The sequence below is a fragment of the Episyrphus balteatus genome, chromosome 1 (genome assembly GCF_945859705.1).
Source record: "Episyrphus balteatus chromosome 1, idEpiBalt1.1, whole genome shotgun sequence".
Lineage (NCBI taxonomy): Eukaryota > Metazoa > Arthropoda > Insecta > Diptera > Syrphidae > Episyrphus > Episyrphus balteatus.
This window is the reverse complement of record NC_079134.1, coordinates 176,229,138-176,256,321: the sequence shown is the minus strand read 5'-3', so window position 1 is coordinate 176,256,321 and position 27,184 is coordinate 176,229,138. Positions and strand designations below refer to the sequence as shown.

The 27,184-nt window shown below is 31.7% G+C and overlaps 1 protein-coding gene across 2 annotated transcripts; it reads right to left on the bottom strand.

The window, feature by feature from the left end:
• Positions 1-1,571: 1,571 nt before the first annotated feature.
• LOC129905943 (mucin-2) lies at positions 1,572-22,300 on the bottom strand. 2 transcript variants are annotated; one of them, XM_055981567.1, is made up of 5 exons: positions 22,029-22,300; positions 3,410-7,188; positions 3,170-3,349; positions 2,821-3,113; positions 1,572-2,756 (listed from the first exon to the last, which is right to left on the bottom strand). In XM_055981567.1, the coding sequence occupies exons 2-5, from the start codon at positions 7,178-7,180 to the stop codon at positions 1,889-1,891; spliced, it is 5,112 nt and encodes a 1,703-aa protein (XP_055837542.1). In that variant the 5' UTR covers positions 7,181-7,188; positions 22,029-22,300; the 3' UTR covers positions 1,572-1,888. The 2 variants fall into 2 exon arrangements, with proteins under 2 accessions (XP_055837542.1, XP_055837543.1); XM_055981568.1 differs by lacking the exon at positions 22,029-22,300 and adding an exon at positions 19,189-19,535.
• Between the last annotated feature and the right edge of the window lie 4,884 nt (positions 22,301-27,184).

Genomic DNA, 27,184 nt, shown 5'->3' with positions numbered 1-27,184 from the left:
TATAATTTAAATATAAGCCAAAAATAAAATTTTGAAAAAAATAATTTTTGGATTTTTAAAAAAATTTTGAAAATTTTTTTTTGAAAAATCAAATTTTCGAAAACGGGACATTGAACTTTTTTAAAATTTTGTTTTTAGATGTTGATTAGTAATTTCTACCAAATGGCATACCAATTTTATTTTAAAACTTTTTTTCCAAAAAAATATTTATAAAAAATTAGTTTTTTAAAAAACGGCTCTAACGATTTTTAAAATTTTTTTTTCTAAAAATGCATGTTAATATATCAATCAAAACTGAATACTTGTTTTGGAGGGCAATTTAATTTCAGATTTTATTTTATTTTTTTAAAAAACGAATTTTGTTTTTTTTTCCAAATTTCTATATAAAAAGTCTTAAAAATTTAAGCAACTTTAACTCTAAGAGCAAGTTCGTGCGACCCAGTCGTGCATTTTATTTTGTCTGTGTGGTAGTGAATATCATGGATTTGGATTTATTTTTGACATTTCTTTATTTCTTTACATCCAGATGTATTTTTTAAGCTAGTGAATAATATGATATGGCCGTTAGCTAAGTGGATTTAAAATAAATATCGAGATTTATTTTAAATCTACTGAACTAAATCATGAATTTGGGTTCATTTACCCTAAATCCAAGATTTTCACCTTCTCTCAATCCGAGATTTAGATTAAATCTCGAGGTTTATTCTAAATCTACTTAGCTAAATCTCGGATTTTGGGAAGGTGGAAACGTAGTTTAAGGCTATACTAATGGTTTTATTTTTCAAAGAATGTTTCCACCTCTCATGGACGCCATACTGCGCATAATCTCGTAAAGGCCCTAATTAAAAAATTTTCGATTTTGATTTTTTGCATATTCGGAGCTAGGGCATTGTGTCAACAACGGCCACTTTTTGCAAAAAGTTAAAAAGTGAACATTTTCAAATCATTTTGTGACAGTTTTTCCGACCACAAAATTAAAAATAATGATTCAGAAAGCTTAGTTTTTGGTTTAAAATACAATTTTTGTAGTTTTTTCCAAAAAACAAGCAGCTCTAGAAAGAAATAAAAATGTTTATTTTTGTAAATTTCCCACTTTTTCACTTTTTAGTTAAGGCTTAAGTCTGAGGCAAAACTTTTACCTAATCTCAAAAGTGTTATATATGATCAACTATCTTCTCTACCCCTACTTTTTAACATGAAGTTTTAAAAAAATCCAATAAATTACTAAAAAGCACGTATACGCCAGAGTGCACGCGTAAACAGCTAAGATTTTCGTATATTTGGTTTGATTTGTATGTTCAATCAATTCCTCATAACATGAAAAAGTTTAATATATTTGATAAAGCTATTATCGTATTCTTCATGGTTTTGATCTTCCATTAAAAAATACTACTTTTTTGTATGTATTTGTTTTTATTAATTTATATTAATTATTCTATAAAAATATACAGGTCTATTATCTATTTAATTTCTTAAACTATTTTAATCATAATGTTTTATTTTTCAGCAATGGTAAAAAATTTTAGGCTTAATACTATAATCGAATGCTCTTAGAAACAAGCTAATTTTAAATTATAATTTTTAACATTACTTGAGCAGAAATAAAACCGCTATAAACTATTATGTTTATAAATATCTAAATTAGTCTAAAAAATAGAAATAAAAACAGATAGAAGTTTCGGTAAAAAAAAAAATAAAACAAATTAAATGACTTTCTTCAAGTTTGAAAAAATGCACACAGAAAACCTTTAAAAAAGGCTCTCAAAATCTTGCATTATTCTCCACTAAAAGTATGATGCGGATTTTTAAAGGTAATGTGTAGTAACAGTTCTTGAATAAATAGCTCTACCACTTTAATCTTAAATTGTTTAGTCTTAGATTTGAGCTTCTAATGAAGTTTGTGATTAGAAGGTAGATCTTCGGATCGTATGCAGCGACCCCTATAGCAAATTTCTGTTTCTGGAGCTTCTTCTTTGGTTGATGTAGATGTTGCATATACCACTGATTCCATTAGATTTTTGTGGAAAACGTTCGCGTTGCCATTTTGTGGTGTTTCAGTTAATGCAGACGCATCACTGATGGGTGTGCTTTCGGAAGTAGTTCGAACTCGGTGTATGCTTTTGTATTCGTATTTAGGTGGTTGAACAAAGTCCTTGATTTCTTCATCCTCATCGTCTTCATTTTCGTCGGGTTTAAAAAGCTCGTTAAGTTGTTTTCGAACTTCAGAAAAGACACTGGGTTGTGTGTCCAGATCTTCGACATTCCATAAGTCATCAACACGACGTGTTATACTCTCAGGCTCGGTATCTAAAGGCATATTTTCAAGTGAGGTGGTAGGAAGTGGTTCTTCGGACTCTTCAAGAGACTCTGTCATGATTTCTGGCTCTGGTTCTGGATTGATTGTAATCATATCCGATTCGAGCTCAGTTGCAACTACCGTTGGAATTGTCGTAGTAGCTATAGGCTCAACCTTGGCGGAAGTTGTTGAAACTACTTCGTCAGGGTGAGACGCTGTAGATTTCTCCATTTTGCCGGTGTAAAGCGAGTTGAAAAACTGAGTGCCTATATTTTGAGACTCAGCGGTCTCAAAACTTTCTGCAGCACTTGCATTATTGGTCTTCCATTTGGCTTTCCTATTTAAATGAGTATCCATTTTTTGTGACTCAAAGTAGGCAGAATCGGTTGACTTGGCATCTGATACCTTTCCAATGTCTGACATAACTTCTTCAAGCAAGTCAGCAAAAGATTTCTCGCTTCTGTTAAAGGAAATGAAGAAAGAGGTACAATTAAGTATAAAATTCGATATCGAAAGATACTTACTTCTTTGAGTTGTTTGAAGATTTTGCATCTTCAATTTTCGAACTAAAATGAGTATTTGCAGTAGGTCCGAAGCCAGCTGATACGTTAAAGACATAGGAATCTGATTTTCCAGCGTCTGGATTGGCAGTTACAATTTCTGGTTCGTTTTCAAAGGTTTTTTGAACTGGCTTCTCATTCTTCTGGGTTAATGGCTGGAAGTTGTTTATGGACTTCCCAGAAAGAGACGGAGACCACTGAGATTCTTGGGGCTCTAAGTGAAATTGTGACTTGATTCGCTGTCTTCGTTGGGCCATCTAAGAAGAGAAAAGAGAGGATTACTTTGGTATTTTTAAGAGAATTTATCAATTACTTCATCCTGATAGAGGTCTTGATTGAATCGATTAAGTCTGTTAAAATTGTTTCCTTTAGATGGTTCTGGTTCGTCTTCTGACTCTTCAGGGGCAGCTGTAGATGTAGAGGATGCTGGATGAGGGCGTCTTGTACGAGCGCGAACTTTTACAACTCTCCTTGGAGGAGCTCTTGTTCGAACCTATAATTTTAAAGCCAATTAAATGTACAATGTTGACAGAGTTATTACAAATAAGCTTACTGTGTATCGTTCTTCACTTGGAGCTGTTGTTGGTGCAGCATTTGTTGTTGGTGTCTCTGTTGTTGTTCTTATTCTTGGACCTCTTCTGATGAATGGAGTTCTTCGTGTTGTTGCCTGTGGTTCTTCTGTAGTTGTTGTGCTTGAATATATCGGACTGATTTCATTTCTGAGAACTGCTTCGGTTGGTACAGTATCTTCTTCGTTGGGAAAGTATCCCGGCCCATAATTGGTCTGCGGATATTCCTGGTATTGTTGTGCTATCTGCATAGGCTCAATCAGCCCGTCGTAATTCTGCTCAGAACTTGGTGTGACAGTGAAGACTTGCTGTGATTCCGAAACTGGTCTATCGGTTGATATTGGACCCGGAGTTGTTGTTGTTCTTCTAGTTGCAGGCTTAAAAACTGGATAATTCTGTTTTAAGACATCCCGTTGGTATTCTAGGTCGTCACTGTTATCGTCTTTTTTTCCGCCAGATGCATTCTTTCTGTTTTTAATTCGAAGAGACTGGCGTTCTTCAGGTGTTGGATTATACCTTATTCTATTGGGGTTACGAATTAGGGGTGATCTGGTAGTTGAGGAACGTTCAGTTGTTGAAGTTGCTGACGTAGTGTAGTTTCTTCCAGCATATGGCCTTCGTGTTCGATTGAGTGGACGTCTTGTTGAGTAATCGGAACTTGAATACGAAACTGATTGTGAAACTTTGGAGACTACTGGCTTCTTAACTCTGTTGATTGGCCTTCTTGATGGTCGAATTGGTGTAGTGGGTTTTGTTGTTGATTCCATTTGCACAGTTGTTTCTCCCTCGGAAGCATTTTGACGCTCTTTATCAATAAGTCCGTTAACAAGTCCTGGAAGATTTGGAGTAAGTGGTGGCAGTTCAGATGGTAACTGATAGGGATTAGGTTCATATTCTACTTCAGATCCGTCTTGAGTTGAAATTTCGTTGTTGTTGTTATTGTTATTGAGATTTGAATTAGTAAATGTGGGTCTGTGATTATCGGGCACTTGTGTTTTTTCCTCTTGTTGAGGAGGTGTAGTCTGAACATCTCGGTCTCTAGAGAACTCAAAGACCGGTTCACTTGGGGGAACTGTATTACTATTCTCTTCATACGTTGGTGTTGTTGTTGGATGGTAGAAGGTGACCCTCTGCCGTTGTGTCACAGGTCTAGGCGTTGTTGTAGTTGTTGTATAATAGTTTGGTGTCGAAGATGGGATTCGTACTTCACGGTCGTAATCTACTGATACCGGTGTATAGGGAACACTTTCAACTGTTGGCCTTGAAGGAGTCGTAGATGGGTAGGTAGGACGGTTACGGAAAGCTTCTTGCTGGCGGTAATACTGTTTCATACGATATTCCTCGTCAGAAACTTGCTGAGGTTCTTGTTGTTGTTGACTTGAGGGACGCGTGGTGAAACGATCTCCACCGGTATTGCCTTCAGGCCCATGATAGACTTGACCACGTGTACTTTGGAAGTCGATTTGAGGGCTAGTTGGGTATGTTTGGGTAAAGTAGGTGCGTGGAGGGGACGTAGAAGTTGTTGTTGTTGTGGTAGACGTTGTGCTTGTAGTAGTTGGGCTGGTCTTTATTGGCTGAACTTTGTAAAAATCTTCAGCGGGTATATTGTTAGGAATGGGTTTGAAATTTGCATAAGGTCTTGGGTTGTCTGAATATTGAGAATCGGGTCGTTTTTGCTTGATACGTTCCTGTTTGTAGATCTTTGGAGAAGTAACTTCCTGAATAGCTTCTTGATAATAGTTTTTCTGAGTAGATATTTCAGAGAACTTATGACCTCGACTGGGAGCCGTAGGTTGTCTTTGGGTTGTGACCTCATATGGATAGCGATTTCTTTCCGGTTTGGGAACATCACGAACTATTTCTGGATAGTATTCTCTCATTGTGGTGGCTTTGATTCGTTGCGTAGTTTCGGGTCGATTGCGTTGTGTCGTACTGGGGAACTGCTGAATTTCATTTTGAGATGGTGTAATAAAGACATTTTGATTTGGAGATCCCTGATTTGAACCTCTAACGTTGTTGTAATTTTCTCTTTGAGGCTGTTGGGTTGGTGATTGGTTTGATCCTCGAACATTATTGTAATTTTCCCTTAGTGGCTGTTGTGTTCGTTGGTTTGAGGGTCTTTCATTGTTATAAAGGTCGGATTGTTGAAGAGATGGCTTGTTTGAGCCCCGTGCGTTGTTGTAATTTTCATATTGTGGCTGTGATTGTGGATAGTTTTCATTTTGGGGAATTGGAGATGGTCGACTCGAGTATTGTGGAGCTGGCTGATTTGTTCCCCTTACATCATTGTATGTCTCTCTCTGTCGATTAACAACAATTGATCCAACATGAGGTTCAGGCAATAATATTTTATTAAAACCAGCAGGTGTACGATAGCTCAAAGGAGCTACGAAGAAAGATGTATCTCCAATATTACTATTTTGTGCAATTTGTGAAAGGTAGGGTAGCTCAAATTTGGCGTAGCCGTTTGGAGTTTGCATGCCCGCTGGGCCAACAAACACAGTTGGAGCTTGAGATGTTGGGGCGTCTAAAACTGCGATAGTTTTAGCATTTCTCAAGGCATTAACCACGTCACTTTGGGTTGGTCGAGATGATGATTTAAGCAAAAACATAGCCAAGGGTGGTTGATGAGCCTTAGGCTTTGGTTTGGGTGTCGTGAATTGCTGGTTGAAATAGTTTTGGAATGGTGTAGTAGGCTTTAATGTTGTGGTTGTTGTTCTTAAAGTTGTACTACCTATGAATCGGTTAGGGTCTTGTGGTTGTAGAGTTTCCGGAGTATAGAAGTCATTTATTTGATAGGGGTTAACCTGTTGTACGTTGGGTTCTTGGTTGAATTTAGAATTTTCGAAGGCGGAGTTTTCATTCCTTTGTTGATTGTACAGAGTATCATAGGGAACATATAAAAGCTGCACTTCTTGATCTTGTTGTGTATTCACAGGAGTCGGAGCTGGAGCCGATAATGGAGCTGCTTGGAATGGTGCTTGGGATTGAAATGAAGCCGGCTTTTGTAATTCGAAGTTATGTTGAAATGGAAAAGCAGTTGGAGGAGCAGAAGTTGATGATACGCTGCTGTGGGTTGGGATAGGCTCGCGGAAGGATTGTTTAATTGGCTCGTCAATAAAATTCTGCTGAACTGGTTTTGAGGCTTGTTGAAGAAGACTCTGAGGCCGTGGCACTGGATGAAATTCTGGAGGAAATACTTGCTTTTGAGTAAACAATGGTGAATGGAATAAAGACTGCGCTGGGGCTCCAAAGTTCGAGTGTTGTATTTGATAGCCTGTTTGAACACCTTGCGAACTGTCTTGATTTCTATTACCATCACGATTAAAGGGCATTTCAAATTTGAAAAATGATTGTGATGTTGGTTGCTGTGGCGGAAGATTTAACTTTTGCTGTTGAATAGGTTGCTGGTGGTGTGGTTGGGGTTGGTTATGCTGCAATTGCTGGGTTTGGGGTTGGGGGAATCTTTGAAAATGGAAGGGAAACCCGAATGGTTGAACTTGTTGTTGTGCCGGGGAGACATGATGGGGTTTTTGTATTTCTCCAAATGCAGCATTAGGAGGAAAATTTTGTTGATAAGTTATGACACGTCCGGCGCGTTCTTTCGCATCGACTGGTTGCGCCACTGGTATCCAGTCATATGTTTCTGTTCCAGGGCCTATTTCATCTAATTGTCGTGACCATTTGTCGGCAGTTGAAGCTGATTGAACTATAAGCCATAGACATGCAGTTAAAAGTTGAATCTTCAGATTCATGGCGGGGTCTGTAATTTGAAAGCAAAAAAATTTTTAAAACCAATCTCTTATTAATGTAATTGGATTTCGCTAGTCGCGAAAAATTTAATGTTTTGCAACTACTAATTTTAATAGAACATCTAAATAGAGTTTAGTATGAAAATGCAAATCTAGATATTTATGCAATAAACAAAAATAATTACTTGCTTCAACAATACTGCGCACTTAAAATGTGCAACAAAATTCAATATCTTCATCTACCATTGAGTATTTATAGTTTCTTCTTGTTTTGAAGGTTTTGTGGGTAAGTTTAATCAACGTTTCCGCAAGAAACAAATAGATACCTACTGCTACTGCACTTCCGCAAGAACATTATGAAAGACCTACTTTACCTACTTTGCTTGGGTAACATTTTCACATCACGTCTTTACAATAAGAGAATACAACTGGACCGACATTGTGATACCATTTGTAAAATAAATTGAAAATTTATCTACCCCAGATGCAAAATATTTTCTTGGGTAGGTGCCGGAATGTGGCAAACGAAACCATAATGATATGATTGAAGTATAAGCAAGCCAAAATTGTTCAACGACGTTAGACAAAGAACGTAAGGAAGCCATAGAATGTCTTAAAGAAAAGTATTGGTTTCCTTAAAAAATATGAGTTGTACGAGGAAAAGTAGGTATTTACAAAGCTAAATCAGCTATGGGACCTTAAAAATTAAATAATTATAAAATCAGGGAGATTCTGACCTGTTTTGTATTTTTAAAGCTCGATTGAAAATAAAGCCGAATAAACATCAAATACCTAAGTTAACCTATTTCAAGCTTGGAAAAATACTTAAATATTTAACAAGGTCGTTTACTTTGTTTCTTCTCGTGACAATGGTATGCACTCTAATATGGTGTTCATATGCGCAGAATAAAAATTTTTGTTTCAACTTAAAGAAATAAGTGCAAGAATTTGAGTGAAGATTAATTTCATCAACCATGACAGATGAACAACTTGGTTACCCTACCGTGATGGTAAGTTGCGAAAAATAAACAACATATTATACTTGTAGCACGAAGACAAACAGAAACATCATAAAAAAAAAAACTAAAAATACTAAATCTTTACTAATTACAAGACAATCGTTTACATTTTTTTTTTATGAGAAAAAGAGAAAATGCGGATCTGTATAGTTTGTCAAAAGGCTTACATTAAGGCGTAGTACTGGTAACAGCCAATGAACTTTACATTATTGTTGAGTAAGACACAATAACTTGTCGTCAAGATTCACTTTCTTTTCAGTATGGACAATCATCAAGCTCGACATAAACTGTCTCATTTTTCTTAAGTGCATATACATAAGCTTGAAGGTGGTCATTACCTGAGGTTGTAACCCATTATCTTGATTGTACGAGTACCTGGCTTCTTGGATACAATTGGGATGAAAGGGATTTAATTTAATTTTTTTTCCGAATGGCTGCTCAAATAGCAGTAGCGGCGGCCGACCCAAATTTGTTAACATATCTGTTTGAGTATATACTGGAAATATCTTTTAACAAGAGAAATGAAAGTGATAGTGGAAGTGGATACTATTTCCATTCAATCACTGAGTTTCGGACTTACACACATCCAACCTTGATCTTCAGAAGTTCATGGGTGATGAATGTACAGATATACATTATTTTATATTCATATATGGGCATCAGTTTGAGCAATGAACTGTGACGACGACGCCGCGGCCAGTGCAGGTGGAAATTACACACAAAAGCTAATAGTGAAAAAGCGTCTACTACTCTATGTCGATGTTGTTTTGGAGTGTTGTAAAAGTGCAATTGAAATTTACTTTCTCTTCTTCGAAATCGATTGTGACTTTATAGTAGTTATATGGCAATGAGCAGCAGCAGCAATATAAGCGGCGGCGGCCAAACCCCTCAGTGTACGTTGGCGAGCAATAGAGTTATTTGTTGCTACTCTTTGCTGGCCATAAAACGAATTCTATTGAAAACGTGTTTGTCGTGTTGATGATTCCACTTCTTGTATGCAGATATTATATTAAATTTTATTTTCAAGTTATGAATAGGTATCGTAAAGTTAATGAGTTTTAAGAATAAATGAAGGTGCTATTTTATAATGTAAATATAGTTATTAAAACTATGCACTATTTGTTTTGACAAGCACTTAAAAGTTACTAGGCGAAAGTGGCGTTGGGAGGTGTGCTTGATTTGTGTTTATACTTTTTCTTGTAAGACAAATGCAAAATAATGAGAAGGCATGCTAGTACTGTGATATATATAATCTTTGAATAGAAAATATTCTACCCAATTATTTTTCCATTGAGATCAAACAAACCCAATTGTTTATGTAGAAATTCCCTTTTGAGTTATGTAAAAGTCTAACATTAGTGTCACTCTTTTTGGAATATTAGTTATTTTGAAAAATAACCAGACCTCTAGTTTAAACTATTTTCATGTAAAAAGCTTTACGAGGTCATAACAGGAACACCAAAGTTTACACCAAAGAAAAGAAAAGTAATGAAAATTATGTATGCACGCACTCTTCTTATTTTCGATGTTCATCACGTAATCGTTAATGTATAAACGTAGCTAATAATGGTGTTTTAATATTTGTAGAACAATAAGATGAATTTAATAAATCGTTCTTAATTAATCCGGAATGAATATGTCATAGATGCAAAAAATTAGAAAAACTCTGATTTCGAGTTCGTGCATCAGCTCTTTTGTTTTAAAAAAATCTATGAACTTCTATTATAAAATAGAGTTTTCTTGCTAAAATTTTTCTTAAAATTAAACACAACGACGTAATCTGGTTATAATTAAATTATTTAGAAGAACAAATGAAGAGAAATACATCTAATATTTTTGCATTAAAAATTAGAATTTCCACTTAACTACTGAACAATAGGTGGTCTTGTAGAAGTTCTTATAAAAAAATCAGCAAATGTAATTTTTAATTAATTCAAATAAACTTGCAGTTTAGATACATGATAAATAAACCACAGTCATAATGTGCTGTTTTTTTTATAATAAATAAAGTTTTTTTTTTCAATTCAACGATGCAGCTGAAGAATACAAAAAGTGAATAATAAAAAAAAAATAATTTGTCACGCAAGAAAAAAGTTGAATGGGAACCGATGTACCCAGCACAAATCAAGTTGTGGTTCATTCGTCAACGGCATAGGTATTTGCTTCTATTTTGTGGTTTATAGAGGTACGATTCACTATACACCAGTGAGTGCCACAATTTAATAAAATGCAGTTACGTGATTGTGTGTATTATGCTACGGTCTTGTGAACTAAAATGTATAATGAAATTTCCAAGGTATGATGGTCGTTACTGAAATTCCTTTGCAATCTTATCACAAAAGAGCGATGTAATGACAAAAAAATTCACTTATTTATATATTTTTTAATTTTATAAGTTTTTGTTGAAAAGAATATGTCAACCGTTGATGGTACGTGCTTAAAATAAAAAAAAAAAAAAAAACTTTAAAAAAATGGCATTCATTTAAGTAAAAAGACGATGTAAATTGTGTAATACATTTAGACCATTGTAATAGAAGAAAAACTGTTTGGGTAGTTGCCCAACGACATTGATATGAAACCACGCAAATTGAAGCTTCACATCGTTTTCGAATTTAATGCTGCATGAAACAATTAAACGGTTTAATATGGTGGCAAAAGTAGGTATTTGTACCATAGGCATTGTAATATGCTATATCAATCTTTGTGTTTTTTTTTTTTATAAAAGTACTTAGACTCTAGGCTATACAGCACATTCCAAGATGCTTATATTTGTAGGCTAAGCCAATACGTTCATACTCTGGTGGAGATATGAATCAACAAAGTCTGCAAATGATTCATTGAATCAAAACTGGTAGCAGGCAGAGGTGGTATGTGGGACATCTGAAGTCTATGTGAATATTTTAAATACATCAATGACAAACAATGGAATATTAATTGTACGTAGGTCCTCATTCTATATAACGTTTACTTGCTCAATTTATTTGTGATTTAAATAATAAAATTACTACTTTGGCATATTTTTAATTTATATACTTATAGCAATAAATTTATTTACATTCTTAGCTTTTTCAATTTTATGTAATTTTTTTTGCATTTGAATCAGTGATGGTAAAGGCCATTTGGTAGAAATAAGTTCATTTGAAGAGTTGATTGATGGTAAATAACGAAGAACAAATAGAAAGAATTAGTTTTGCACTTATTCTAATAGATTTATTTTAGGTTGGTAATTTAAAACTCTAACTAGAACAGTTTAAATGTGCATAATAGTTTTAAAGGTTCATAATCATACAAAGAGTCTTGAATTGAATTGAAAGCTGTTCTAAATATAGTCCGTTTTCATGACAGTTCTAGCTTTTTCTATAGCTTTTATAGTTCTCAGGGTCATATTAGCTGTGTTTCCTTTGGAAAATTTATCTTCACGTTGTGATTTAAAAACAAAAAATGTTAATCGGTAGATAACAGTTTTTTGAATAAATATTTATCTAAAAAATATTATATAATTAATTTCAGCCGATCTGTAGCCAATTTTCAATGTATTTATTTAAGTACCGTTGCAATGCTTAATTTAAATTCAATTACAAATGTTTTGTTTGATGTCTGATCCATGATGCTATTAAACTTAAAGGCTTAATAAATTTAGAAAATCCAGACCATACTATACCACGAACGCTAATAAATATAAATTTATGTTAAACCGGAATTCAAAAGACATATCATATTGTGTTTTGTTTTCATGCTTTCACTATGAACTTAAGAAGTGATATACATATGAAAATTTCATAAACTAATTAACAGCTATAGATGGGGTCATTAATTTCCCTTTCATTTTATGCGATGTGACTTTTAAGTGCCAGAACATTAATTTTATTATTTGTTAATTTATTCATCTAGAATAGCGTATAACTTTCATTTTCATAAAGAAAATGAAAAAGACTATTGTGTCACAATATATAGTTAGTTACTGTGCAGTTACTTGTCCATGACCACGTACAGTTTTTTGTTTTGTTTTTATACCAATAAGTATGTACATCGCATTTTCTTGTTGATAATTTATTGGAGAAAGAAAAAATTGTACAATCTATACATTTTCTTTTGGTTCTAAATTTTAAGATTAATGATTGGTTTTTAATTTTTTTTATTTAAAAAAATTTAACTCATTTTTAAAATTCAATATATGATACCAATTGTCACACCCGGAACGCTGAATAATCACACCCATTAAATATTTAAAACGAATATTTTTCATATGTTTTATAATCACTTTGTCTCTTTGTGCAACGGATACTAAAGACAAACATTCAGATGCGATTTCTTACTCGAATATCAGATATTTTTAAGGTCACACTTGTGACACATCTAAATTGGAAATTAAAACTCAATTAAATATATATTTAATCATGCTACGCATTTTACATATAACCTACAGAAGGAAGTTTAATTCTCTTGATGAATTATTATTAATAAAATTATGAGTAAATTAGTCACACCCGTAACTGTGGAAACGTCCATAGCTAAATTTTAAGACCATACAGCACACAGTGGACCAACTTATTAAAAGTTGTTGTGCTTAAAATTCAGAACAAATTAATTTACTGGGTTAGGGAATATATAAAATATCGGTCGAAGGGCTCGCTTTCAAAATGAAATACATTTTTTATTGAAAATTTCTGGGGTTTTGTGAAAAAATCTAGTCCTCGGCGTTGTTTATTTAATCGTTGTTAGGTTGGCTAAATTTTTGAGTTAATTTTTTCAATGGGAGCTAAAATTAAACTCGGTCTGCGTACTAGGCTTAAGATAAGACATTAGCTTTTTTCCAATACATCTGAATTATTCTCGGACCTTGAAAATGCTTTATATATTTACATAATTCAGTGTGATTTTATTTATTAATTAAAGTAACAAGTATAATTATTATAATTAAAATTACTTTTACCATAATAAAAACGAATGAAAAAGGTATTTGGCCTCTGAACACCATTATTCACAAAAAAAAGTCATTATATTAAAAGAAAAGAAATTAGCTTATATTTATTTATTTTTGGCGTGTTTGCAGAAAAAACAAAATTATTTTCAACAATAGCTTTGATTGTAATTAAAGAAAATAAAAAAAAAAAAAACCTACAGAATAAGACATGAATAGAGTGAATTTATTTCGAGATCAGCATTGTGGAGCAAACACAAAACTACCAAAGACTAGACTTATTTCAATCAAACACTTGTGTTGCACATACGCGAGTGGCACAGGTCGATAGCCGGAGTGCATATATGAACACTCTGAGAAGTTGCGATAATGTATCTCAACAAGCTCTGCTTAGACTCTATCGGCAAGTTAAGTTTCTTCGCAAATTGACTACGTGAATCTTATGGTTGTCTCATGCTTAAGAAACATTAAGAGGGAACCACCATGGATGTAAGATATCTTTTGTCTTCGCTCTCAATCTCTTAAGTGTTATCTATACTTACAGCTTCGATTCATTTTTCTTTTTTATTTTTTTTTGCACCGGTTTTCTGATGGTGTTGAAATTGTATTTTACTATACATATATATCGAGGTAGGTAAAGTTGAGTGACGTTATTATTTTTCAGGCGATCAAATCTAGTCTGTGTATTGTTTAGTATGGGTTAAAAATTTTAATAGAAATAAAATAGCCTAGGCTGATGCTTGGACTCGCTTTCCTACAAGTTCAGTTGTTGTGTAAGTGTTACGCACAAAAACCATATCAATTATATTTAATTCAACCCGAAAGCAACGATGGCGGAAGTAGTAAAATATTTCCGGTCCATTTAAGTTTAAGTTAAATTACAAGCTACGCTTTAACAATGGATTTCATCTCATTGGATTTTTTTGGCAATTTTTTTTTGCTATGGAACAATACTTTAAAATTGCACATTTATGTAGGTACATTATAAAATTTGTGAGATTGGATTTTCATGCTATTTCAAAATTATAACTTTAAGATCCGTTTATGTATGTACTATGTCTATTTTAGAATTTTTCATTTTCATGAAGTTGTTTTCAGTTTTTTTTTTGATAAGGAATCAAGTTAGCCAAATTGAGTAATAAACCCACATAATACTTAGGTACATACACACAAGCTTAAGTTAATCTTCTTAGAGGACTTCAAGGACGGATGAAGTATTGTAAAACAATTTTCGTGACTCACATAAAATCAAATCCGTATGAAATAATCTCTACCCCCGTTTGTATTAAATACCCACCGTGTAATAGTCTAAGAGCCAGCGACCTAAAGTTTGCAGGTAATTGCTTAGTATTCACCCCTATGAAATATGTTTAAGGACATCCCCAGGCATGTTACTGCAAAAGAAAAAATCTCGTGAGACGTGGCAAAAACAGTCTGCCAAGCACTTGAATGTGAAAAAAATTTTAAATTAAGAACTCGACCTTAAATCAAAAAAAAAATATTTAAAGAGAACGGCAACACTTACAAAACTAAACGATACCTTTTTTTAAAGGTAAAAAGGTATACTACTTTTTGGTTTTTATATAAATGTTTTTTGATGAATAGTTTTTGAAACAAAAAATTTCAAACTCAAAATTTTGAAAAAAAATTCAAAAAAAGTTCAAACAGTTTTTTTTTTTCATAAAATTTACCCAATCAAGTATTATTTTTTTTTTGTTTTAATTTCTCTTATATATTTTGAGTCAAACACCGAAAACTAGAAGTCAAAATCTCTTTTACTTTTCGAGAAAACTGAAAATTACCAAACCTTCTATTTTTTCACCAACGCCAAAATTACGGCTATTAATTATGTCTTTCAGAAAGGAAGTAAGATGTTCACGGGTTTTATTGCAGGAATCGTTCAATGGGTTATAAAAAAGATAAAACCGCGGAGTGCTATTAAATGAGAGGGTGGGAACTGGAGATAGGGGTGCAAAAGCCCCCTTTTTGGTTTTTTCAATATATCTCGTAAACAAAGCATAATTTTGAGATATTGTTCTTAACAAATTTTGTAGAGAATTAAATTTCCTATAATAATAATGTTTTTTAAAAATTTATAAAAAAATTTCCTTACCAAAACAGTCAAACACAAAAAACACAGTTTTCGATATTTTTAGTTTTTTTTTTCAAAAAGTAAAAGAGATTTTGACTTCTAGTTTTCGGTGTTTGACTCAAAATATATAAGTGAAATAAGAATTGGAAAAAAAGTTAGTACTTAATTGGGTAGATTTTTTGGAATAAAAACTGTTTGAACTGTTTTTGAATTTTTTTTCAAAATTTTGTGTTTGAAATTTTTTGTTTCAAAAACTATTCATCAAAAAACATTTATATAAAAACCAGAAAGTGGTATACCTTTTTCCTTTAAAAAAAGGTATCGTTTAGTTTTGAAAGTGTTGCCGTTCTCTTTAAATATTTTTTTTTTTGATTTAAGGTAGAGTTCTTAATTTAAAATTTTTTTCACATTCAAGTGCTTGGCAGACCGTTTTTGCCACGGCTGACTAGACTTTTTTTTTGCAGTTACATGCCTGGGGATGTCCTTAAACATATTTCATATGACTTAATACACAACCAAAAAAGTAAAAAAACTAAAAAAAATTAATTTAAAAAAATTTTTTTTTTTGTTTGTTTTGACTGTTTTGGTAAGGAAATTTTTTTATAAATTTTTAAAAAACATTATTATTATAGGAAATTTAATTCTCTACAAAATTTGTTAAGAACAATATCTCAAAATTATGCTTTGTTTACGAGATATATTGAAAAAACCAAAAAGGGGGCTTTTGCACCCCTATCTCCAGTTCCCACCCTCTCATTTAATAGCACTCCGCGGTTTTATCTTTTTTATAACCCATTGAACGATTCCTGCAATAAAACCCGTGAACATCTTACTTCCTTTCTGAAAGACATAATTAATAGCCGTAATTTTGGCGTTGGTGAAAAAATAGAAGGTTTGGTAATTTTCAGTTTTCTCGAAAAGTAAAAGAGATTTTGACTTCTAGTTTTCGGTGTTTGACTCAAAATATATAAGAGAAATTAAAACAAAAAAAAAATAATACTTGATTGGGTAAATTTTATGAAAAAAAAAAACTGTTTGAACTTTTTTTGAATTTTTTTTCAAAATTTTGAGTTTGAAATTTTTTGTTTCAAAAACTATTCATCAAAAAACATTTATATAAAAACCAAAAAGTAGTATACCTTTTTACCTTTAAAAAAAGGTATCGTTTAGTTTTGTAAGTGTTGCCGTTCTCTTTAAATATTTTTTTTTTGATTTAAGGTCGAGTTCTTAATTTAAAATTTTTTTCACATTCAAGTGCTTGGCAGACTGTTTTTGCCACGTCTCACGAGATTTTTTCTTTTGCAGTAACATGCCTGGGGATGTCCTTAAACATATTTCATAGGGGTGAATACTAAGCAATTACCTGCAAACTTTAGGTCGCTGGCTCTCGGTCTATAAGTTGAAATAAATTATTTCAAGGTTAGTTTTCTTCTCTGGCACAATCACGACTCATTGTATGGAATATTAAACCAGATTGTTGCCGCAAATTGAACTCAAAGATATGTATTCTTAAATAGTTTGAAAAACAACATTAAAGTGGCGCTGGAAAGACTAATCTAATAATATATGAGAGTAAAATAAAAGTGAATTTAAGTATAGTCTACAATTATGTTATGTGAATGGGTGCTGACAAGTTTGTATGATGACTGCATTAAACCTTGTTGTTAAATTTAATTCTAGTATGAGTAGTATTTTACTTTCATTTTGCATTTGAATGAATAGGTTTATATAAGTACATTTGGAGTGAGTAATGAACGAAGAACTTATTTTCTTCTGAAATTATAGATAGGTCATTAAAAGTTCAATTAAAATATAATGTCTATCCTCTTTCACTTGAATGAATCTATTATTTTAAAAACGACATACATAAATTAGCAATGTCGATTCGTAAACAAAATGACCTGAAACTTACTAGTTTTTCATTGAGACTTTCGTGCTTGGAATGGCGTATTTATGTAACATAAAAAAACCATAAGTCAACGAAAAATGCACTTCAAGTTTGAAAAATAATCCATTATCATAAAAGTCGTGACGACACATGTCGTGATAATGGCCTCAGGAAAATTTGTTCCGACCGATCCTGCGAGATCTTCAAGAAACAGCTTCTGATGAGCTCACCAACTGTGTCAGCTCTGTGAAGCCAGAACTGCGACCTCAAAATGTTTGAACCAAATTTGTCTAATTCGTTTGTCTACCGCTTGTCCATGTTTGTCAACCCAAAATTTTCGTTTGTCCGCCCTTCAAAAAAATTTTAGAGCTAATTCTTTTTATTTTTTAGGAAGTCTGAAAAATGAAAAATCGTCTAAAACGCTCAAATTTGTGTACCCTCTGTTTAGGAGATAATTCAAAAAGAATTTTTTTTATAGCAACTCTAAAAATACGCATACACCACAGTGCACCTACTGAAAATTACAAAGTCCCCAAAAATTACTTTTTTTTCAAAAAATCAAACGGCAATCGTTTTTCCGCCTCGAGAAATGGATACAAACAAAAAATTAAAAAGCAATCGTTTTTCCACCTCGAGAAATGGATACAAACAAAAAATTATCGTTCGTCCACCCTACGGTTAAAAGATATTTAAAAAACAAAATTTGCACCTACTGAAAAATTCAAAGTCCCCTAAAATTCCCAAAAATTACTTTTTTTCAAAAAAACTCAAATTTCTGTCGTTTGTCCACCTCGAGTTCTTTACGTACACCAAACATCGTGCGTCGTTTGTACACCCTACGTTTAGGAGATGTTAAAAAAAAAAAAAAAAAAATTTGTACTGAAAAATTCAAGGTCCCATAAAATTCTGAGATCGCAGTTCTGGCTTCACGGAGCTAACTGTGCCACTCGTGTCAAATCATTTAAGACAGAACTAGTTTTATTTACGAGAAAAAGAAACATCACACAAAATACCCCTCCCACGGCAAATGGGTATCGCTACATATTGATGTGTGACTCAACGTTAGGACGATGCACAAAATCATGCCACAAATATCGACGGCCTTCACTGCGAAACACTACGTTTAAATTCAAATAACTATAAAGAATTCAACAAGAACGTCTAAAGAGCTCTCAGACTCAATCATTTTTTTGCTGTTAAATAAACAAATATTTTCTCTTTTTATCAAAAATCATTTCATCTACAACATAATTAACCCCATCTTTATCAAGGTTGCATTACCGACCATTAAAAAAATTTCACTTTCTTCTTCTTCCAAAAAAAATACACAAAAATCGAAAATATTACTCCAATTTCGAAATAAGTAATTACTCTTTTTGATGACCATAGTGCAGTGGACTTCACAGTATTCACTCACATCACAAGCCATATAATAAAGAAAACCAACAAATTAGAAAAAATAAAAAAAAAAAACTTTCACAAGAAAAGTGGAGATTACATTCCAACTCCAACATATGGAGGCATGTTGTACATTTTTTTGAGTTCGATTTTAATAAAAAAAAATGTCTTGTTCTTGTGAGTTAATACCAAAAACCACTCCTAAGATAAACGTTTATAAATACACAATAAAAACAATTAAATATTTGAGAAATTAAATAACATGCTTTGAGGCTCATATAAAACCAATTTTGTATAATTGAACTAAATGACAATAAAAAAATTATACTTTCTATCTGCTTTAACTTACAATCCATTCAAAGACAATTTCGAAATTAGTCATATCGTAAATAAAAATCAAATGCCAACAACAATTAACCAACTGCACTCACATTTTGTATCGGACACGCATAATAGCTTACCTCGAATTCCAGACGCTTATGAACATTTCTGGCCAAAGTCAACGAAATTCGTGGAATTTAAATGCAGATCGTGGAGAATGAAAGTGAAATCCCCATTAACTTACATAGTCAAGTACCAAGTACCTACCTCTACTATGTGCAAATCAAAAAAACTCGGTCAAATTTTGTTTGTCCGGCTAAGACGTTTTTTTTGTTTTTGTTTTTATAAAGACGATAGGTAATAATTACTTACTCGTATGGCGGCGTACAATTTTATTGATATTTTAGCACTAAATTTTTTTCACTTTTGGTATTTTTTTTCGTTCATTGCTGGTGATATGGTTCGGACGTTTGTGGCAATGTAAGATATTTTTTATTTTGCAACTTTGATTCATTAATTTTGTGACTAAGTTAGGTGTGCGTAACGAAAAGTATCATGAGCGGGTGTGATTGAAAGAGTGTTTGCCATGAAGTCTCCAACTGCGAATATGGTTTGTTGTCGGAACTACGTGATTGAAAGTAATTTTTGTTTTGTTTTCGAAATGTTTTCATTTGATGTTTTCACTTTTCTTTCAATGAAGCGTGATTTGAATAGAGAAATATGGAAAAGAAGAAGAAAAAGTAATATTGCATTAGAATATTGTCTTGAAATATGTAATTTCACAGGTAAGACTACTTGAACTATGGTTACGGGAGCATGTACAATTTACATTTACAACATATAATAAGAACTTGACTTGTGCCTCAGGTAGATTTTTATTGTAATTTTGTCTTTTTAAAGTTTCTTCATAAATATATATATATCGTTTGATAAATTTAAGAAAAACAAAAAACCAATGTTGAACTAACGTTAACATTTTTTAGAAATCTGTATATTGGTAACTAAGTTAAAATTTTATAATGGTTTTCTAATATTTCATTATTTTTAAAGCTAAATAATGATTGGCAAAAACAAGATTACTTCAGAAATTAGAAGAACATCCTTATGGAATGTAATGAAAAAATTGCCATGTATGCAAATCTTAAAACTAATTGCATATTTAAATTTATGACCAATTTTCTAAAAATATAATAGAAAAAATGTGTTCAAAGTTAATTAAACAACTGATTTTGAAATGACCAAAGTTTGTTTAAAATTATTCAACCAATTAATGACATTTCCAGCACTCACTTTTTGAAATGCAAAACATTTGCAAAATAAGCGTTTTAAAAAGCTTTGTTTGGTTTATTAATTTGATCATCAACTTCTCAAGAACACATAGAAAACAACGTTGTCTCCAATAAGGTTTAAAAAAAAAACAAAAATTTTATATTCACTTGTAGTTTTCAAAATCGATTTTTTTTTTTTTTTTTTTTTTAATTTTGAATGTTGTACCTGCCTTTAAAAATATTTTCCAAAAATTTCGCATCCAGCAAATAGTTTCGGAGAAATTAGCGTGTTTGTAAAGACATTTTAACTTAGTTCATATGGTTCAAAAAACTTTAAAAGCGTTTTTCTGTTCTCGAAGTCGGTGAAAAAAATTTCTCTGAAACGGCCCGTTTGACTTTCTTATATACTTTTGTATTGAAAGAATAATGCATTTGACGATTATTTCGATTTTTTAAGCCAATTTAAATTGTAAATTTTTTTAAAAAGCTGTCATTCCAGTTCAAAAACCAACAACAACACCCACCCACAAAAAGTCAGTAAGCCTGTGAGCACGATAAGTGGAAACTTATCGAAATGCCCAGCGCGACGGGTAGTGTCATAGTTTTAAGTTTAAATTTCCGAAAATTAAAGTTAAAAAATAAACTTTGAAAAAAAATCAAAGTCGAATTTGTTAATGGTTGTTTTGCGTTTCAAAACATTAAACGTTACGTTTCAAAGTACCTACATATTAAACATAAATGTGTTTTATTTTTGTTCTTTATAAAAAAAATTCAACATTTTGAACCACATAATTATTATTTTTATATTATAACTAAATATTTTCAGAAAAAAACACTTGTTCACTAGTTTTTTTTGATGAAGCATGATGTTAAATAATATATTTCTTATACTGGTAGTTATTAGAACTTAAATAATAGTATTTAAAGAAGTCCAAATTTGTTGTTGTTGTTTTTTTTTTATTTAAAATCCAAAAATAAATTCTGAAGTGGAAGTGGTAATTTTAAAATCAACAACATTCAACTCAAAAATGCAAATATTCAAGATTTGTAGCAGCGATTAAACAATGTCAATGTATGGTGAAATCTACTAAATCTATATGGTATTACGGCAAGAGTCAAAATTTCTCGATTTTCAAGAAGTTTTTAAAAACATGGGATGTAAGTGAAAATTGACAACAATAATCTTTTACAACGTGACCATCAAAATAAAAAGGAAAGTGCCAGAAAAGTACAGGTTCTTTCTACGCTATTTCCTTAAAAAGGTCATTTTCGACTTATGCCCATTTACCGTAAAATAAAATATATTTAACTTTAAGTAAGATTTACAATAATTATAAAAATCTAAAGTTTTTTTTTTGTAAATTACATTTAAATGTTCCTATTTTTCATTTCCGATTTTGCAATATTTTGTATTTATTATTATTTAGATAACGTCATAACAGTTTCTTTTAGATTGCAAAAATAAAAAAAGAATACTGAAAAACCAAACAAGTTTAGCTACATTATTCATTATTTGAGTAAGAAAAATCCAAGAAGTTCTTCATCATTCTCAAACCATTCTTAAAGAAAAAGAAACAAACCGGAACATCTATCTATTTATCTGCTGTTTTTATATATCTATCTACTGCCTACTATATTGCAGCATCAAACATAATGATGCATTAATATGTTAAGTTTTGCGCAAAGATAAATTTAATAAAATAACTATACGTCATTAATTTACAAGAAAGTCCGAAAGCAATAATGAAATCGAAAGAAAAAAGTGTTAACGTTGGTTATATGTTCCCTACTTTTATGGTCTCTCATGTGGAAAGATATATTGGAAAATTCGCAAATAGTTGGAGCATAAATTTTTGCACGCAAATTGAAGTTTTGACCCAGATTCAAATAAGAAAAAAAAAAAAACATTTTTTAAAGTATAGGAAAAAAGGTATAGGTACAAACCTTTTCGAAAATCCTCAAATTGATATCCAAATTGTTTTTATTTTTGTGGCACTGAAATATTTCAACTTAACGTATCTAAACAATTATCACGATAAAAGGACGAAATATTGTCATATTGTGTTAATAGCACTGGCACTCAAAATAATACAGGTAAAAATGTAGCTTTCCGTACAATTTTCTTTTTTAATAACTTTCACTATATCTACTATCATTAATGAATATTTAATACATGCGGTGTTATATTTCAATACTATATATTTTGTAATTAAGGTATTTTTCCACGAAGAACAACAAAAAACAAATAAAAAAGAATTATGATTTGTATGTGTACCTTTAAGATACTTTTTGAGAAAAAAAAAGATATTGTAAATAAGTAGTAGCTACTATAGACTCAGTACACCAATAAGAGCTAAAGAGCGAATAGACAAGTTACAATCTGCGTCTGAATCGTATGCGTTTCGGTAACAAACTGAAGAAAAGAAAATTTTCTTCTACCTCCTAAGTAAGTGAAAAAAATGTATCTTAAAGTGATGGCGAGGTGACCATTGCCAGCAGCAGCGCAGCGGTTGCAAACGGAGAATAACCACATGAATATTCCATGTTAAGTCTTAAGCAGCCGCGCCGTGTGCACTTGCGCTACTCAGGTTGGAACCATTTGACAAAGCCGTGATGGTCGGGAGTGTTGGGCTGCTATACGCCAGTAGCGTAGCGTCTACCTTAACCGCCCGATCAGGTGTTAAATTTGTCACACCTGATAATGAATTTATGTGACTGTAATGAGGGACTTGCTCTTATAGTTCCAGTAACTTAACTAAAATGTATTAAAAAATTCAAAAAAATTTAACTGTTCTTGAAATGATTTAACGAATTTTTTTATAGAAAGTTTTGAACCCATCCTGTATACATTTACCTACCATTTTTGATTCCTGATACACATCTTGATGAAATTTTTTCGACTAGGGATTTAAATTTAGAATATTAAAATCTATTCGAAAAGTTTATTTTGGTTCACCGAAAAAATTAATTCTCAGTTGTATTGAACATTGAAATTTTTCATTCTATCATGTATTCTCATATTTACTTAAAATCTTAGTTGGCAACCATATAACCCCAAACTATTCAATTTTGTATGAAACATAAATAGAAGAGTTGTCAAAATTGTGCTAATTTTAAAAATAAATCCATGAAATAGCGTAATAAGACGTTTAAAAGTGTGTTTTACTAATTTGGCACTTTTTGGACTTTGTTTTCAAAATTTTTGATTTTTTTCTTATGGAATATGAATCTTTGAGTTCTAAGTCTAAGATACCTATACTATTTTGAAAAAGAAAATGCAATTTAAAGACTTATTCTGGCCGCCATTTTGAATAAAAAAAAGTTGGCTGCATTTTCATGTTCTCTATACCTACTAATATCCTTCAGTATACCAAATTTCATGAAATTTCGTCAAGAAATGGCCGTGCAAATGAATTTTGACGCCAAAAAGCACCAAAGGCACCACTGTACTCCGATGCAAAAACTGCAAACATAGGTGTAAAGAACGTACCTACATATTATGTACCTCGCGTTGATTAAAAAAAAAATAAGGTTATTATGCACAACACAAAAATTACAAAATTCATCCACACCTAAAAATTAGTTTATTTTGTTTTTTTTTTTTTAACGTTGCTAAATGTTTTTACACTATCTATTGAAAAATTTACTATCGCCTTAAGAAGGCAATCAGTTCTGACTGTGGTTTGCTACGCGCCTGTTGCTGTTACCTTGTATAATTTCTGATCAACTTAGACTTAAAGTATCTATACGGCTTGAAACTCATTTTGGATTTTCAGCCCTAAAATTGCTTAGATATTTGCAGGCTGAATGGATGGCTATACACACAAGAGACTTAATGATAGTTTAAATGAAATCGAATTATCAGTGGCAGCGAGTACACAATGGATTTTTAAACTCAAGATTGGTTTCATTTAAAAGTATTGAATGGGAGAACATTCCACAAACTGTGGTTTTGTATATAGTTGTTGTTAAATCTATTTACATCGAAATTTTGGTGCATATTTTAACAATGACAACTCAATTCAAAATTGTTTGATTTTTTTTAAACAAAAGATACTGGGAACTGAATTAAAATAATAATAATTGAATTTTAAAATCCACTCAGTTTTAGAATTTGAGTAAAACTAAGAAAATGAGAGCAGTAACGTGCAGATTAAAAGATTTAATCTCAAATGTGAGTCATACCTGCAATGTAGGTATCTACTTGTATAGTTGCATTTATTATTCTTAATATGGAGTTGCAAAAAGATTGTACTGGAACTTCAGATATCTTGAATTTTATGAAGAAATAGTTTTTGTTGAATAATCCTTGTAAATTGAAATGCAGCACAGGGTCACACCTAATTATTATGGTCTTGTCGATCAAGATCATAATAATAAACTATTAAATTATATTATTAATACATTAAAAATGTAAGCTCTTGCTTGAGTTATTATCAAGGAACGGATTTTCCTAACTTTGCCTTTAGTTTTTTGCGTTATCGTAAGAAAGTATAGACTTTATACAAATACCAAACACGATTTATGTCCCCCTGATTCCAAATATATGTTTTTAATTTTGACTTTTTTAGCCACTAGTGCTTTTTTTGCCATTTTTTCTCATCAGTCTATTGTCTATTTTTAGCAATTTTGTTTGTTTTTACATTATGTCTTTGTTTTTTTTTTTATTCGAAAAAATCTTGAATCTAAATTTCTATAAACCATAATAACAGGAAATTTCTTTCACCTCAGTTGAAATTATTTAGGGTAAAGTCGGGTGATATGGCACCCTTTCAATATCTCCAACTTAATGACTTCTTTTCAAAGCAAAAACAGCAAAATAATAGTCTGACGTAAGTTTTCAGTGGATGCATTCGGATCCGCAGTAGCCATTGCCACTTAAATTTAAAAAATGGACAAACAAAAAAGTTTGTTCAATTTGAGCGAAAAGTTTTTTTGTGTAAGATTGTTGTACGTGTGGTTCCAAAAGTATTTGACGCCGAGGGTTCATTTTAACACAAAAAGAACGGTAACGCTTGTATTTTTGTGTTTGCTCATTGCAATAACTAAGTAAACGTGATTATTCGTGTCATTTGAAGAAAACAGAATTGTAGTCAAATGGGGGATATGGCACCCAAAACCTCGGAATATATGGCACCGGTGCCATTTCCCCCCCATCTACTTTTGAACCTACTAATTTTTCAACTGACAATTGTATTTACAAAAAACATCAGAAAACGAGGCCAAATGCACTCAAAGCCAGATCACAGCAGCCGTTGGAGCTGCTGAATGTAAAAAAAAGCAGTACCTAAGCATTTTGCGATTCCCTACACACTTCACTATATTAAGAAGGCTTCTTAAATGACCAGAACCTAAAAGTTTGGCAAATAGCTTTCAGATTGGCTGAAAAGTGCGAATAAGGTAGTAATCATAATGTCACTTTTGGTCTCATGATTCGTGTACGTCTTTCAACAACACATGCAACAAGTGTCAAAAAAAAATATCAAGAAGAAATAGGGTGCCATATCACCCTCGACTAGGTGCCATATCACCCTCCATTTTTTCACTAATGTTTTTTTTTAATATCCCCCGACTTTACCCTAGCTTTAAAATATAGTCATAACATAATTTTAAGAAAACAAATTTGCTAGTTCTGAATATATAAGAAAAAAAAAGTAGGAAGATTGAGTAGTACTTTTCTTTTCTAAATTAAATTTAATATTTTTTCTCAAGCCTTAAAACAAATATGTGCATTTTGTTCGACCTTAAAATCTTAATTTTTGAAAGCTTGTAAAAATTAGGAAGTTTTGAGAGACTGTTGTAAATGTACATACATTTACTTTTATTTTTTTTTTTTTTTTTTTTCAAAGGACACCGTTTGGTGATTGGGCAAGTGTTCTTCTTTTTAAAGAATATCAACGAAAATGAATTATTGAAAATTCACTACTGTTTTCAACTTTAAAAAGGGACTAAAAACACTTGAATAAATAAATTCTGTAATAAATGGCGACATCAACTCCAGACTCCTCGAAAACATTTAAGCATTTAAGTGAATAACTTCGACAGTTTTAAATCGGATCTACTCGTTTCTGCTCAAGTAGAAAGGTCTTTCAGATCATTAAAGACGCATCTTAGAGACAATCGCAGCAGGCTGGTTCTTGATAACTTTAAAAAGCTGTTGGTAGTTTAATACTTTCATAGCTCAAAATCAAGCTTTTTTTCTTTTTATTTAATAAATGCTTTTTTTTTTGCCTTTTATTTGATTTTTATTTGCCTTGTTTTTATTTTTTAGGTCTTAAAAATCTTTTTTTAGGTCTTAAAAATCCTTATCTATAGGTACCTAGTTGATATTTTTTAAATAATAAATAAAAAAGTGTTGCCAAGATATTTTATAGACAAGGAGCTGATTTTGAAAAATCCTGCAGCCGAAATTAGCCACTTTCATAAATGGTAAAAAAAAACCAGACACCTTTTTTGTTATGAGATTTTTAATTTTTTTTTTAATTTTCAGATAACTTTTGTTTATCAGACCTCAAGTATAATTATTTGTTTTTCATTTTGTCGATACATTTTGGTTTTCATTCTAATTGGAGGACGTACAATTAAATTTGTAATATATAAAAAGAGAAGTTCAAAATGTATACGAGCTCAAAAACCTCCTGGCTGTCAAAAGTTCTTTAAAGCTATGTACATTTCTGTTCCATTCTCAGACAATGTTTGTATCTGCGTAAAGTGCATTAAAGCACAATTTTTCCATTCCTTTCCAATATGGTATTACTTGCTGGGGTTGTGCTTTTCTAACAAAATACTACCTCTATTTATTTTACAAAACCATTTCATAAGAATAATACAGAGATTTTTAGTTAAATAGGTATTAATATTTTTTTTTTACTTTTTTTTCATTTTGCTGCAAACAAATGCCGGAAGAATTTAAAGTAGGCTTATTGTTGTTAAATACATTGACTTAATTCTCACACTTGAATTGTCAAGTCAAGTTCAGCCAAAAATTATACAGAAGAATGACCACCATGTCGGAAATGCAATAAAAGGCCAGTTGATTCAATTGTTCCATCCGAAAACATAAAGTGTTATTCCCACGTGGTTTGAAATAATTTAAATTA